The sequence below is a fragment of the Coffea eugenioides genome, chromosome 6 (genome assembly GCF_003713205.1).
Source record: "Coffea eugenioides isolate CCC68of chromosome 6, Ceug_1.0, whole genome shotgun sequence".
NCBI classification, from domain to species: Eukaryota; Viridiplantae; Streptophyta; class Magnoliopsida; order Gentianales; family Rubiaceae; genus Coffea; species Coffea eugenioides.
In genome coordinates, this window is record NC_040040.1 from 7,467,775 (window position 1) to 7,484,964 (window position 17,190).

General features: G+C 36.3%; 1 protein-coding gene across 2 annotated transcripts; it reads left to right on the forward strand.

The window, feature by feature from the left end:
- The first annotated feature begins 238 nt into the window (after window positions 1–238).
- Window positions 239–5,026, forward strand: LOC113775636 (translocase of chloroplast 90, chloroplastic). 2 transcript variants are annotated; one of them, XM_027320589.1, is made up of 3 exons: window positions 239–610; window positions 692–1,295; window positions 2,242–5,026. In XM_027320589.1, the coding sequence occupies exons 2-3, from the start codon at window positions 1,169–1,171 to the stop codon at window positions 4,509–4,511; spliced, it is 2,397 nt and encodes a 798-aa protein (XP_027176390.1). In that variant the 5' UTR covers window positions 239–610; window positions 692–1,168; the 3' UTR covers window positions 4,512–5,026. The 2 variants fall into 2 exon arrangements, with proteins under 2 accessions (XP_027176390.1, XP_027176389.1); XM_027320588.1 differs by having other exon boundaries at window positions 1,164–1,295.
- The last annotated feature ends 12,164 nt before the right edge of the window (window positions 5,027–17,190 follow it).

Sequence of the window (17,190 nt, forward strand, 5' to 3'; positions counted from 1 at the left end):
ACGTCGAATACGCGCGTGTATATATATATATATGGTCCCTAACATTTCTTATGGACTTCTAGCACTAGTCTAGCAAGTAATAGTGCAGTAGGCTACCTCAGAATCAGATTTTTCTTTTTTTTTTTTGGGGGGGGGGGGGGCCACCGAGCACAAGAAAAGAACAGAAGGAGGTGTCCTATAATTGAATTTTTTTCTTTCAAATATTATTGATTCTGATATTACAAGGCGGAGATTGAAAACGTAAGGTCGTTTTGTTGCTGTTTTTGTTTTTTAGCTCTTATCCTTTCAAAAAACCCCCAAATTTATCCCCTTTCATTCTACTCTTGTCTCTTCTCAAGCACGAATCATTTGATTGGAAATCCGAAGTTCACAACTGATGAATTCAAGGTTATATATTTCAAAGGGGGTTTCTTTTCTGTTCAAAGTGACAGTCTTCTCCGGCGGCCTTGATTTAAATTTCCAGATAAACTGAGTTTTTGACAAAGAATATACGAAAAATCGGGAAAATTCCGGGCGGAGAACAGGTGGGTTTTTTTATTTATGCCTGATTCTGAATGCTAATCTGAAGCTCTGAATCTTGGAGGATAGCTGGCGATTAACTTCCAATCAGGTAACCATCAATACTTTCCATCCTAAGTCCCTTTATTTATCTATTTTTTAATTCATTTCTCTATAAATTTCTTCCTGTTAGTTGAAGAAATTTAGCAGAATTTACTAACAAGAAAGCAAAAGAAAGAAAGAGGGTTGAATGCTGTCTATTCTTCTGCGGCCTACAATTTATTTCTAGTTCGAGATTGAAGGAATGAGTTATGAAGAAAACTTTGGACTATTGGGCTACAACGATGCTAGCATTGATTTAAATGCTACACCTGAATGTTCAGACGATTTTGTTGGGCAGACGAGAGAAATAATTTATTGACTATCTTTACTTATATGCATAAGTATTAGCTGAGACTAAAATCTGACAATTAAATTGTAACTATGCTAGTTTTATATTAATTGTAAGGGTCAGAGACGTATGATAGTTAAAGACATAGCTGAGAACGTATTTTACTACAAGTTAAATGTTGTTTGCACTTTCTGCTAATCCTGCAAATTTAGTTTCAGCAGAGGTACATCTGCATGGACAGTTTAATAATAACAATTCGATGATGTAAATGAAGGAATTATGATGAGCGTCAAGGATTGGGTTTTATCTCAGCTACTATCCAACTCATTAGCCACATCTAGGCCACTGTCTGCAAATGACAGCCTTTTATCTGAGGGACATCTGGATGAAGAGTTTCGCAGCGAAGGTATCCATGTTATCATTTCCCTTAGTTCAACATGTTCAGATGCAAGTACCAGTTGTATGTCTAAGATCTTTAGAAGGTCTCCTTGTTAGATAATTATGTCTCATTATGTGAGCTATGTCCTGTATCTCATTTCTGGCTTATGTTTTTGTATGTCCTTGTTTATTGTTGATAACTAGAGTACGAGTTGTTGACGTTGGTTTCTGGGTTTCCAACTTAGAGTTGCATTTTGTGCCCTTAATCATATGATTATCAGCAAGAAACTTTGTGAGTCATTGTTAGGAATGTGTGACGTATTCCAACTGTACCAAGACTTTTATTATGAAGGTGGCTCACTAAGGTCTTAAAAGTTAACTTTTAGTTTTATCCCCTTTCAGAATGATAAGAATAATGCTTGTTGCTTATTCCTGCTTGGTACAGTTTTTGTCTCTCTAGCTATTGGTACTAGTAGTAGTTCTCTTTATTGTGTAGGAATTACAAATCCATTAGTTCCAAACTTTTTTATGTTACAAAAGGATTGTTCCGTTTTAGGCCCAAATTATTCCAGCTTGTGCATATGTCTGAGGAATAAAAGATAACTATGTTTGCTAATTTCTTATAAATAGTTTATGGATACGAAGAGTTCACTCATCATTTGGTGCTACTTTGAATTTCCTGTAGTCTTTGATAGTTGGAATATTTCTAGCCGCTTTATGTAGATTCATTTTGTAAAACTTCCTTGCTTGTGCTGAGGGCTAAATGGGCTAAGAATTGCATTCAATAGTCTATAACAAACTGCAGGCAGTCCTATTTATGCTTTCTACTGTGCCCATGGCAAACCTTAATTTATGAATCAATTTTCCCGTGTCCACTCGATTTTTTAGATTCTTAAAATATATCACCCTGAGTTTGTGTTCTGCTTGATTCATTTTGTCCTATACTTATTGATTTTTGAATTCCTTTGGTTCAGCTCACACTTCAATTAGAGTCCCTGTTTCTACCGGTTCATATCACCATTCGGGATATAATCAGGAGAATCCAAATGATGCCCCTTACGCTTCTGGTGATAGCCAGGAAGATCAGGATAATTTCAGTTCACGGCAAATTGAAGGTCGTGATTCTATACAGTCTGATTGTACAGTTGATGTGAAGAAGTTAGACCCGGTGGGGAAGATTGAGTGTCTTCAAATTAAGTTCTTGCGTCTTCTTAGGCGATTTGGCTTTTCACAAGATAACCTTTTGGTGTCAAAGGTCTTATACCGGCTTCAGCTTGCAATGTTGATACGAGCAGGGGAATCAGATCTTAGAAGGGTGAATATAAGAATTGATAGGGCTCAGGAAATTGCAGCAGAAAGAGAGGTATCTGGACTTCCTAAACTGGATTTCTCCATCAAAATACTTGTGCTGGGCAAAAGTGGTGTTGGGAAGAGCTCAACCATAAATTCCGTATTGAATCAAATGAAGGCACCGACTAATGCTTTTCAGCCTGCTACTGATCACATTCAGGAGATTGTGGGAACTGTGAATGGTATTAGAATTTCCTTCATTGACACTCCTGGCCTTTTGCCTTCATCACCAAGTTCCTTCAGAAAAAACCGGAAAATTTTACACTCTGTGAAGCAATTTGTGAGAAAATCTCCTCCAGACATCATATTGTATTTTGAACGCTTAGACTTGATCAACATGGGTTATAGCGATTTCCCATTGCTGAAGCTTGTAACTGAAGTCTTTAATCCAGCAATATGGTTTAACACCATTCTCGTCATGACTCATGCTTCCTCATCGCTTCCTGAAGGTCCCAATGGTTATCCTATCAGCTATGGTTCTTTCATCAGTCACTGCACAGATTTGGTACAACACTATATTCACCAGGCCGTGTCGGATACGAAACTTGAGAATCCTGTACTTTTGGTGGACAATCATCCTCATTGCAGGACTGATAGCAAGGGAGAGAAAATTCTTCCAAATGGACAAGTGTGGAAGTATCAATTTTTTTTATTGTGCTTATGTACCAAAGTTTTGGGTGATGTGAATAACCTCTTGGACTTTAGAGACAGCATACAACTAGGACCATTTAGTAGTAATCGACTTCCTTCTCTTCCTCATCTTCTTTCTTCTTTTCTTAAGCATCATACTGAACTGAAGCTGAATGAATCAGATAACAAAATTGATGAGGTTCTTCTTTCAGACTTTGAAGAAGATGATGGTTATGATCAGTTACCTCCAATTCGTATTTTAACGAAAGCACAATTTGAGAAATTGAAAAGCTCTCAGAAGAAGCAATATCTGGATGAGTTGGATTACAGGGAGACCCTCTATTTGAGAAAACAGCTGCTAGAAGAATCTCGAAGAATAAGGGAAAAACTTTCCAATAGTCAGGGTTTGGCTGCTGAGAACCATTCCAACGATCAGGAGGTTGCGCCTGAGCCTGTTCTCTTGCCAGATATGTCTGTTCCTCCTAGTTTTGATTCTGATTGTCCAGTCCATCGGTATCGCTGCCTGCTGACAAGTGATCAGTGGCTTGCAAGACCAGTACTCGATCCTCATGGATGGGATCGTGACGTGGGTTTTGATGGAATCAACCTTGAGACATCTGCAGAAATAAGAAAGAATGTCTTTACTCGCGTCACTGGACAAATGAGCAAGGACAAGCAAGATTTTAGTATTCAATCTGAATGTGCTGTGGGTTATTTGGATCCTGAGGGAAAGACATACAGTGTAGCTCTTGATGTTCAATCCGGTGGAAAAGAATTAATGTGCACGGTTCACGGTAACATAAAGCTGAGGAATTTTAAGTACAATCTTACTGATTGTGGTGTTTGTGTGACTTCTTTTGGAAACAAGTATTTCTTGGGTGCTAAGGTTGAAGATAGCATCGTAGTTGGAAAGAGGATGAAGTTGTCAATGAGTGCTGGTCAGATGGGTAGTGGTGGTCAAGTTGCTTATGGTGGGAGCTTTGGAGCTACTTTGAGAGGTAGAGACTACCCGGTCAGAAATGATAAGGTCGGTGTCTCAATGACAGTTCTTTCTTTGGACAGGGAGACAGTATTGGGTTTGAATTTAGAGTCTGACTTCAGATTGAGTCGTAGTACCAAAATGTGTGTGAATGGAAATATAAATAGTCGGAAAATGGGGCAGCTCTGTGTAAAGACCAGTAGCTCGGAACGCATGGAAATAGCTTTAATTGCAGCAATCTCAATTTTTAGAGTTCTGCTGCGCAGAAAGCCCCATGATGACTAAACAGACCACCGAGGTAATACATTGTCTCTTTATAGCTGGCCTTCTTAATTGAGGGAATTTTTTGTGGTAGAGGCTTTTATTCAGTAGGATAAATGCCAAAAAAGAGGGTTTTTTTTTTTTTTTTTTGGGGTTTTTGGGGGTGGGGTGAAGAGGATAAATTTAGTTTAGTTGATCAATGGGCCTATCTTGAGTTTTTAAGATGTAATACTAGATGCCTCAACACCATGATCCTCCGGGGTTCCGGTTTGGATGGCAGCAAGGCTTTGAACTGTTCTCAATGTGTATCGTAGGACCTTGGCAGTAACATCTAGTGAGCGAAGTTTAACAAGTGTATAGGAAATCCCAGCAGCAGGCGCAGACAAGACATGCTTGGAATTTTTTCATAGTTAGAGGGAAAATAAACGAAGTTTTTTTTTTGGTTGTTGCAATGCTCGTGTATTTGTGAGCTTCTCTTACTTACAAGTTACTTTTCATAGCAATTAGTGGGGGCAAACCAAAGTCGTAAATTTAGACGAGTTCGGTTCCAATTGTTGTTGGATTTTTAACCATTTATTAGTATTGAATTCAACCTAAAAAATCTCTCACAAACGATTCTTGCTGCTACTTATGTACGAAAAACAAAACATAGGAAGAAGCCAAACATGAGATGAGCAGTTTGATTCACATGCAAGCTGTATTTTGCAGCCCCACTGGTCATTAACATCACCAACCAACATGCACCCTCAGGTGGAGACCATAATATTATATGTGTGTACAAAAGAAAGTCCGCAAGTAGATCCGGTGATTCTTAGAAAGCCACGTCACTCTCCTTAAGCGAGATTTGATAGATTTTTACTTTTCTTGTAGCCATTTATTTATTTTGTTCGAAAATTGAGAAAGGCAAAAGAAACGGCTTAATTTCTTCAAAACTTGTGAGCGCTTAACAACCAAACATTGAAACAAGAAGACGGTAGGCGGGTGAGTTGTCACCAGTAGGCAATGGTGGTGGCGAAGAGGGGTGATGTTGATTTTGTGGGATGGGAAGAGGGCATTGATTGATAATGGTACCCAGGTGAGGTGGAGTGGATGGAAGCAGTGGGGTTCAGGCAGGCCGAAACATTGAATGGTCTGCTCTGGGCATGCGACTGTGAGCAGCTTTGACGGTGTGGCAAATTTGGCCAAGTCAAAGGGGGTGTTTACCATCATATTCACTAACCTCTCTTGACTGTGAATGTGATAGCCCATACGCACCGCACCTGATCTGCTTGGTTAAAAATTATTCTTTCTTTCTCCTCTCCATTGCTCTTCTTTGTCACTCACTCAATGGTCCAGGGGGCATTGATTGGCATCGGCTAGTTTCCAGTTGTGTTGCTGGGGATGAGTCGTCTCACAAATTCACCTCTCCAGACATGAACCATGATTTCTCTTTTGGTCTCCTCCTCCAACTTTTCTGACTTTCAATCACTTCGTATTCAAGAAGATTCCCAATAACCTATGTGTGAAGAAAAGAAAGCATGGGCGGTACTGGTGGGTGAAAGCGAGGAAGTTCGCTTTGGGTGACTATTTCCATTCTCGACAAAGTAAAGAAGGGGCCAAAAAATAAAAAAATAAAAATCACTAGTTTAGTTATGTCAGACTCAGAACGATCCAATCGTGCAGAGTTCCTCCAACAAAATCCCAAAAAAGAAACACGAGTTTAGTTAATCCTTTTCAAAGCACGCATGATGCATTTGGTTATCATAATTAAACTTCCTTTTTTTTTTGTCTTTTTGGGCTCTCAAGTACATTTAAAAAATATATATATATACAAATATTAGTCAGTTTTCCAAAACATAAGATCATGTAAGACCCTCTTAACGTAGCTTATTTATGAAATGATGAAACAAAAAGAGTAGATGAAATGTTTCATGAATTTCATGTACTCTTCCGCAGTTATATGCAGCTTGCATAATCTCTCCAAGTGTTCAAGGCAAATGTGAGTCTGGAATGTTCCTCTTGAGTCACATCAATAATGCTATGAAACTTTTTAATCATGTATAATCTTTTGTCTGTCTCTGTGTGCAGTGTGGAGGGGTACCTTTTCCTCCTCTGGATCCAGTGGCCACTAAAATGCCAAAAGCCCAAAAAAAGGGCAAACAAAGGGAGGAATCAAAAGACAAAAGGACAGTCACTCGAGTATCATACTCGCATGACCCAACAACCATTCCACGAAAACCAACTTCGGACAATTCCTGCTATACACAATGCCGATACCACCTACCATCTAACTTCGAAAGCTTTTGCAGCCTGCGAAGTCTCCGTTCAAAAAGCAGCTAAAACATGTACAATTTTTACAACCAACAACTACAACAAAAATAGCGTACTATATAGCCATCCGTTTACAAGAATCATTAAACCTGAAAAAGAAACCCAAACCTTTTTTTTCTTTTTTTTGCAGATCATAAAAGCCGATCATATCATGCAATTCGTCAAGGTGACGAACCCCACAAAACCTCAGCGATGACAGTAGCAGCTTCAGCATCAGAAACAGAGGCCTCTCTAATTCTCTTCAATATTTCCTGCTTAAACGCCCTCTTCTCCCGTTGCCTCAGCCCCTCCCCAACTTCCACCTGAACTGCAAATCTTGCCACACAACTAGCAAACGGATGGCACTCTAAGTACCTCATTTCCTTGCACCCTTTTCTCCCTCTCCCACTTTTTTCCACCCCGCCAACGTTCACCCCATTTTCCCCACCAAACTCATCACTTTTCCGCTTCCCCATGTCTACCAAATCACCTCCCAGTTCTGACCTCTGCAAATATACGAGTTTCTTGATTATCCCAGCGCTTAGCATTGCTTCAACAGCCTCTTTCCTCCCGTAATACCCGATTTCCATCAAACAATCGAGCGCCATGATTTTAGTTGCCATATCCGCAGAATCAAGAGTGTTAACAATCTTCAAAATCCCGCCAAATGGCTCCAATTCATCGACTAATGGGCTTTTTACCGCTTTAATCAACGATTTAAGGACGTCTAAACTGAAAAAAGTCCCCATTAAAACCAATGACTTGATGGTTTGTCCCACCAAAACTTCCCCAACGAACACATCCTTGTTGAAAAGAACCAACTCTTTCAAACTGTACGCGGCCATTTCGTGAACCCTCTTGGAGACATGCCCATTGCACAGCAAAGATATCAATTTTTGGAGCAATCGCGACTTCAACAGCATGTCCTGTAAGTCTATGTCAAAGCCCTGAACCAGCCGGATTCTGAGTTGACTCAGTTGAGCCAGCAAACTTTCCTCGTCCCTCGAAGAAGCTGGAGATGAACCGAGGACGATGTTGTTGGAGATGGACCATTCCTCCAAAGTTTCAGTCAGGTTATTTATGGTCTCCCTATCAATCCAAGCTTGAATTTCGGACTCGATCGAGCTGGCAAGGCGGGAGATCTCGTGGGCTCTGAATCGATTAGTCAAAAATGATCTGATTCCGGTTGTGGGCTCGCAACTTTGCTGTCTCTCGATCAAGTTTTTGAGGTCGGAGAGGTCGGCTGAGAGAGTTGTGAGGTGCGGGTCAGAAGAAAGAATCGAGTTGGAGACAAATTCGAGCTCCAGTAGAGCTTTGACAGATGCATTGGAGGAATCAGCCGACTTGGTTTGTAATTGGTGGGAGGCTTCTTTGAGGGCTTGCAGAACTTTCAAGACTTGGGATTGATGATGGTTACGGAAGGTAGCTTCAACAGCTACCCCATCATCCATGAAAGAAGATGAGAAGACTTTTCAGTGTTTATTTGAGAGGAAGACTGAAGGAAAGAAGGATAGTTTGAGACGCATAGGTAGGAGAAGAAGAAGTGAGGAATGATAAACATGTACTGGTAGTTAGATTTATTATGCTGAAGGTTTTTTTCTTTTTTTCTTTTTTTATGCTGAAGGTTGAACCGACGACCATTCTTGATTTCCTTTTTTTTTTTTTTTTTTTGTCGACTAATTCTTGATTTCCTGTTTAAGCGCGTGAATTTTGTTGTTTCGTCCCAATTGACTGGTAAATCAATCGATACGGTCATCCTATGCTCGCGATGCGTCGGCTGTCTCAAAGAAGTCTTGCTTAGTACTACGTAACTAGTTTTTGCAACCATCGGGCCTTGGTTGAACGTAGGGCTGTCAACGGGTCGGGTCTGGGTCGAAATTTATTATTTCGAACCCGGACTCGAATTACTATACCGGATTCGGATCCGACCCGTTTATCCGACGGGTCTTTTATTCTATATTCCGGATCCGGATCCGGCCCCAAACAAATTTAGCAAAATTTATAATTTCTAATAAAAATGAGAAAAAAATATATTTGTAAACTAATTTCTAACTAATGTAAAGAAAAAATCAAATAAGAAAAGAAATCAAATTGACTTTACTCAAATACATCACCCTAATCAAATTATATTGATAAATATATATTTTTTAAATTATTAATTCATTTATATCCGGATCCGAGTCTAATACGGGTCGGAATACTATATTCCGTATCCGACCCATTTTTTTGTTTGACAAAACGGATCCGAAAAACGGAATTAAATCCCTACCCATACCCGCAATAATTTCACGGATCCGGTCCGGATCCGGGTCTAGACCCGACCCGTTGACAGGCCTAGTTGAACGTAGAGGAAAAGCCTCTTTAAGCTTGCACCAGGTCGGAGTTCAAATTTGATCCAGTGCATTACAAGAAGGTAAAGTGTTTTCTTACTTTTACAAAATTCAGAGAGTACAGTAATTTAGTATAGGAATAGATTAGAAATTGTCCCTAACGACAAAGAAAAAAAAGTTTAATATATAACTAGTTCATGGGTGAATTTTTGTAAATATTGCGAAAATAATAAATCATGACAAATTTGTGCTCTAGTAAAGGTCGACACAAATAAGATTTGGATTTGTGGCGTGGAGAGAGTTAATTTGCTTTTGATTTTTTTAATTGACACAACAATTTAAAAAATAATGTAAATTTAATATATATATATATATATATATATATGAGCAAATTGCGTGAAATGTCACTGAACTATTGCGAAGTGCCATTTGTGGTCACTAAACTTTTTTATTAGCCAAAAATGTCACTAAATTAGTAAATCTGCATGGTTTTGGTCACTCCGTGTACTTATGTCGTTAGGAGAAATGGAAAATAACTTTTTGAGGGGCAATTTCGTCTGCACAGCTTTTGTAGGAAAAATTTTGTCTGGTAAATGAAGGAATAATAGTGGGGTTTTGAATGTTGGTAAAATATTTGACAAACATAGAGGAGAAGTGTAAAACAGTGCATTGGAGATTCAAGGAGGAAAATTATTAAATTTTTGAAAAAAGAAGTGTTTATGAACCTAAAATACTTATCTTTCTCGAAGGCCCGGTTGTGAAGAAAAGAAATTCTGAAAAGGAATTGATGAGCTTCTGAAGAGATGGTCAAGAAATAGAGCAGAGGAAATTTTCAATAGTTTCAACTAATTGAAGAACATAAGATCCGATGAACCTACTAAAATTGGTGTAAAGAATCCAAATTTATTTGTTTTTGGCATGATTTCTGATCTAGGGGATACGTTTGTTTTGGAATGTGGTAATAGGTAGAAAGATTGTGATGAATTTTGAGGATAGTGGGAGGGAAGTCCATTGCGGACTTCCATGACCGGCTGAATGCAACTCTGTGCAGGATGTGTGTTTAGGAGAAGGAGGTCTAATGATGACATGGCAAATTCTAAGTCACTCAGTCTACCGGTGGGCCTGTAGAAATTTTTCCGAGGCTTAGCTCTTCTCCTTCTTGGAAGATATTTGAAGATCCCATTATTCATTTCCAGATCATTCTGAACCTTCACCTCAAACATCATCAGCATCAACGGCACTTTTTACTTATATTTCCTTCTATTTCCTTCTTATAATCAACATCCAAATCACCCGCCCTACTCTTTTCCCCCTTCCTCCAAATCATCACCACCACCCGAAATCATCACCACCACCACTAGCAAGAGCAGATACTGAGGGCTTTTCCTTAACATCTTCTCCGATGAACCATTCAAGTAGAGTTCTCAGCTCCTGTGATTCGAAATTGCAAGATTTTTGTTATTTGAATTTCAAGTTCCCATGCCTGCAAATGGGCTCTAGTTTTCTTGACAATCTAGGAGTCGTCAGTCAATAAGATCTGCTGAAATACATCCTTATAGCCTCTGCCAAATTCCACCACCATTTCGCCCCAAACGTTGGCAAAACCTTTGATTTGATCCTTGAAGCTCTCTGGCTCCGCCGAAGTTTCATTCCCGAATAAATCAACCCCAAATTTCTTGGTCTCAAATGTTAGCGTCGAAATTCCAATTACTTCGCCATAGAATCTTATCCTAGTATCCTCAACTAAACTAGCTAACTCCTCCCTCCATGACCCCGAAGAAGATCCCATTACCTCCCCTATTTCCAAAGTTCTATGTGTCTGTAGATTTATGAATTAACCCCACCTCCTGCAAACAATTTATGTTGGAGAGTTTCAACGAAAAGGTCGTGAATTGCCCCTCAAAAAGTTATTTTGTGTTTCTCCTAACAGCATAAGTATACGGAGTAACCAAAACAGTACAGATTTACTAGTTTAGTGACATTTTTTGCTAATAAAAAAGTTTAGTGACCACAACCGACACCTCGCAATAGTTTAGTGACATTCCGCGCAATTTGCTCTATATATATATACGGCAGTCGTTGCATGCGACGATTGGCTTAGCCACATTCATTTTTGGATGTGGCGTAACTTGTGCACCGTTGATCACAACTTGATCAATGGTACAAAACTTTTTTTTTTTTAAATATCAAACTCCGCATCCACAACTGGATACTTGGATGCGGTGTAGTTCCAACATCGTTGATTAATCATTGAGCACCAGCTCGTAAACTCCAGCGACAAGTTTTTTTTTCCGTTGATTAATTCCATAGGAACAACTAGATCATGTTGATACAAACAAGAGAACAGTGCTTTGGTTATAAATATATTATCGGCATAATCCCATTTGTATCTTTACATTATGAGTCTCCCCAGTTTCTTCCTTCCATTACTAGGATTTTCTGACGATGAACACCTACAATTGTGTCTTCCAATTTTTTGTGAAAAAACTCTTGCCATTGTGCCTTTCCATTATGCAGCCCGTTGTGCGCATTGATTTCTTATATCGGTAGTAAAAAGTCGTTGGTAGGATTTGAAGTTGGTGGATGCCTAGAATCTCCAGCGAATCAACAGGTATGAATTTCATACCGATCTTATGCGTTACATTTAATTATATTTAATTAGTATTTATTTGTTTGTTAGTTGACTACATTTAATTAGTATTAATTTATTACATTCGATTAGTATTTGAATAAGTTAAATTAGTAATAGTTTATTAATGAATAGTGTTCATGTTTAGAATTTACAAGTTTTTACGTCTTAATATTGCTATTTAGTACAGGTGGTTAATAAATAAATATATGTAATATATTGTCAAAATGCCAGACTATAAAAAAAAAGTACAAGTACTATATAGTAAGTAGTAATAAGTGTAAGGGTGCGATCATACCAGCATTAATGCATCGGATCCCATCAGAACTCCGAAGTTAAGCATAGTAATAAGTGTAAAAGTAAAAGTAAAATAACAATAAAGGTAAATCATAAAAGTAATAGTAATAGTAAAAGTACATAGTAACAACAGTAATAGTAAATATTAACAGTAAAGGAAAATAATAGTAATAATAATAATAATAATAATAATAATAATAATAATAATAATAATAATAAATATCAATAGTAAAAATAATTAGTTAATAGTAGAAAAGAACAAATGGTAAACAGCAGAGTGCATAGTAATAATTAAATAGTATATAGTTAATAGTTAATAGTAATAGTAACTGGTTAATAGTAATACTAATACTAGTCATAGTGAATATTAATAATTACTTAATAATAGCAATACTAGTAATAGTGAATAAAAAATAGTAATAAGGGTTTGATTAATAAAAAAGTACTAATTAGTAATAATTACTTAGAAATATTAATACTAGTAATAGTGAATTAAAAATAGTAATAAGTGTTTCATTAATAAAGTAGTAGTAATTACTTGGAAATATTGGTAATAAATGGCGATAGTTTATTTGAGAGTCTTATCCTGACGACCTTATTGCATATTTTTCCACCTATTACTCAACCGGAAGACACATATGGCGGTCAACCGTTTCGCTGATATATTGGAAGGCAGTCGAATTTCACCTTTCACCGTATGTGCTATGACTGTTTGAGATACATCAACTCATACCAGACAGCACAGACATAAACGATGACAATACTTTGCATTCTCTATATCAATCTGAATGGGTTAGGAAGGGTTGGGGTTAATACCATAGTCATTTGATTGAAAATTTAGAGCGTCATGTCGAAGCATATATTTGAGACTATCATAGCGATCCCAACAGATCTATAGATGAATACATGACATGATACCATAATTGGATAGTCTGCCACATTCACCTCCTGTTCGCTGCTGCTACGATATAACAGTCATCGAGAAAACGAAAGACAGTTAGACTACTTGGTAATTAATTACCATTTTAGCTTTATGTCAAAGCACGAATTAATTTTTTTTTAAAAAATAACATATGTAATAATTACAATAAACAGTTTTTACTTTCAACAGGTTGATATCATATCCCAAATCAAATTGATTTGTAATAAATATCTCGATTCGAAGAATCTTTGCTCGATGTACTCATCCCGTTCATTTTGATACAGGAAAAGGCATTCGGGACATTACAATATTTGAATCAGGAGATTCGAACAGCAGTTGGACCCTTTAACCGTTAGGATATCGGTCCATCTGCCTCTCACGCCGCATCTTTCAAGATACTTATCAAGCATCTACCCAGATAGGTGCGTGATCAAAATCAGAGAGGCAGGCGTCGTAAAAGATGAATACATGACATGATAAGATGAATACATGACATGATATTTGAGACTATCATAGCGATCCCAACAGATCTATAGATAAATACATGACATGATACCATAATTGGACAGTCTGCCACATTCATCTCTTGTTTCGCTGCTGCTACGATATAACAGTCATCGAGAAAATGAAAGACAGTTCGACTACTTGGTAATTAATTACCATTTTAGCTTTATGTCAAAGCACGTATTTATTTATTTTTTAAATAACATATGTAATAATTACAATAAACAGTTTTTACTTTCAACAAGTTGATATCATATCCCAAATCAAATTGATTTGTAATAAATATCTCGATTCGAAGAATCTTTGCTCGATGTACTCATCCCGAGTCCACTTTGATACAGGAAAAGGCATTCGAGACATTACAATACTTGAATCAGGAGATTCGAACAGCAGTTGGACCCTTTAACCGTTAGGATATCGGTCCATATGCCTCTCACGCCGCATCTTTCAAGATACTTGTCAAGCATCTACCCAGATAGGTGCGTGATCAAAATCAGAGAGGCAGGCGTCGTAAAAGGGCCACCTCATTACCTGATAAGAATGTTCCTGTTACACAAACTCCTCATGCTTTATTACATGTTGGTTATGACCCTATCGTTATCACTCAATTTTTTCATTCTTGCTCGTTCTCCACACCTCCATATGTGCCTGATTTCGGAGGTCATTTTCATGTGACACTTACTCCCTTATTCGACTTCGATTATATAATAGGTGCTGGTTCGGTGAAAATTTTGATCGTATATGTGATTTCTTAGGGTTTTCAATGGGGTTTTCACCAATTTTTGAGACAGATGTAGACATCGTTCCGCATCAAGGCCCTTCCACTACATTTACAAATCTTTCCTGTTCGATATGCGGTCAGGCTCCCCCTCCGATGATGATAAGAACGAACAAATGCTCGAGACACTACTTAGGATGTCTGAACGACTACAGTTGCAGAGCGATCTCTCACACTCGAGAATGCATTGAAGACACAGTTGTTCTAATACAGTCATGGTAGGAATTGCAAAGAAAAGACCATCAGGTACCAGAGCAGTTGTAGAAATAAATAAAGAAATTCTGTACATCATTCATTAGAGAAGAGTAGGAAGTGCGGGTTTATTCAAGCAAAAAGGACCTGAAGCTCTTGATTGTCTAAATCCTTATAGACGATTAAAAATATTGATGGGACTTTGCCTTTTTAATAGTACATCTAAGCATTTATAACATTACATCAAACTAAAAGAAAATACAGGAAACTAAAACTAGTCACGGATAAATTCTTTCTTAGCATATACACTAGTACATTTTGTGTGTATTTTAGGACGTATAATCCATATTAACGATTAAAAAAAATGACCGAGTACAAACTGTCCCTGCATTACATTTTGAACTAATGTTCTTGACAATTACAGAAATAAACAGTCACAAAAACATGAAGAAACTACTAACTTATATCCATTATTTAATTTATAAACACAGAGAGACTATATATGCATACATACATACATATCTTATAATTATTAAATTTGCAAATTGCTGATAAATATATTCTAATTAATTTCATCCATTTTTAGATCTAAGAAATTAAAGAAACGAACATTATTCTATAGACACATATTGGACATCTATTTGTTTATTTTTCTCTAATAGATATTTGTTTATTTAGATTATTGTCTTTATCATTTTTTAAATTCAACTAAATATTAATATATTATTTATAGATCTACTTCTCTCATTTGGTACTTTACCACTATAAATTAAAAATGATCAAAATTGAATCACAATATTTAAGATTAATCGAGAAAAAAAATTAAAAAAACCTAGCACAGTAGAGGATTAGTTTTGTCTCTTAAGAGACAAAGTGAGAAAAAAAATTAAGAGGTATGCTGCAAATTGACCTTTTTTCTTTTGTGACTAACTCTTATAATAATTGGGAATGACTACCTTTGGTACATCCTTTTTTTCAACTATATATATATATATATATACACACACACACACTAAAACAGCTACTTGACTTGTAATTTTCTACTTTTTGGTATTGTCTTTTTGTTGAATTCAATTGTTGTCCTGTACTACTAGTGTGATTTTGACGGAACAATTATTGGAACTCTAATGTATATGCTGCGCGGAGATCCATATTCCACATTTGATTCTATCGAGTGACCCTCAACTTCAAGAGAAAGGCTGCGTTTGGTCGTGGAGGATGCTACGTGGGGAGATTGCTGAGGCCATGCATGCTGCATGAGCACGACCACCCAGTTGTTATTACTAGTACAACTTGTACCTTACAACTTAACATAATTATTTTTTTCATGCTCCAGATCGATCTTGTGCTTCTCAAAATGGTGACATTCAAGTTTGACCCCACATAATCAACGTGTTAATGTTTGTGCCTTTGTGGAGTCGACTTCGTTAAGTGGATTTTCAACTTTTTATCTAATTATTCTAAAACATCAACACAACTAGTGTTAGGCATATATGTATTTCACTCTCATTTTTTCCTTTAAAAGTGAAATATGTATATATGTATATATATAACATTAGTATTATTCAATGGTTAAATATATACTATATTTTTTAAAAATATTATTAATTTTTTATAATTCATTATAACAAAAAATGCAAATTAAATATTCATAAAAACATTTCACTTTTTCATTTGTTTGTCGTTATTAATAATGCCTTATGATGTATAAACACACACACACACATATGTATTTCTTATGAAATGCATTTAAATGTCATAAATTATCATAAGTAACTAAAACATTTATTCAGAAAAAATAACTCAAGTACAGTAAAACCTCCATGAAATAATACTCAATAAATTAATAGCCTATATTAAATAATAATTTTTTTTCTACTCCCAACTCTGACTAATGAACTAAATTAATAATTTAGATAAAATAATAAGATAATAATTTTTTTTAAAACTTTAAATACTCATTTGGTCCCATTCATGTAATAAATTAATAATTTACTAAAACTACATATTATATTTTTATAAAATATGAGTTTATTGTTGTTTTTTTTCTTAAAACTTAAATCTAACTGAATCTCATCCAAAATCAATCATAACTGATGACAAATGCGTAAAGCATTATGTGAGTGGGTATAATAGAAAACATCTCACATGCATGTGGATATCTACCTTTTTGCCATCTATCATTTAGTATTACTAAATCTTTTTCACATATTGATAACAGAAAAATGATATCAATTACTGCATAATTAAAGATATTAATAGAATTAAAATATACTTCTAAATCAAGTAGATATTGATTGGTTTATATTGATTTGATAGAATTTTAAGTACACTTAATAAATTAATAAATCATTAATTGATTGATTAATTAATTAATATCTCTTTAAATTAATAAAATTTGTATGGTTCAAAGGTATTAATTTACAAAGGTTTTATTGTAATTTTTAAAATTATTTACATGTGCTGTTGTATCACCATATTGGTAGACAGCACAACACTTAAATAAAAATACTATAATAACACCTATTTCTAAGGCTAATTGATTAGAATATTGATAGTTGACAAAAAGTTCGGTCAAATATAGTCCCTTGGCTGCCTGGTATCAATCTATGCCCGTCGCTCCTATATGGCGCGACGGTCAGCAAATTTTTTTTTTTTAAGTCCTTCTGGCCATCGCGCCATGTAGGAGTGACGGTCAGAGATGTCAAAATTTTTCTGACCGTCGCTCCTATATGGCGCGACGGTCAGAAATGTTTTTTTTA

Bases quoted from the DNA above. Each gene is read 5' to 3' on its own strand.
- LOC113775636 (XM_027320589.1), top strand. From the start codon at position 1,169: ATGATGAGCGTCAAGGATTGGGTTTTATCTCAGCTACTATCCAACTCA. The intron at 1,296-2,241 runs GTATCCATGTTA...CCTTTGGTTCAG, and splicing joins TGAAGAGTTTCGCAGCGAAG to CTCACACTTCAATTAGAGTC.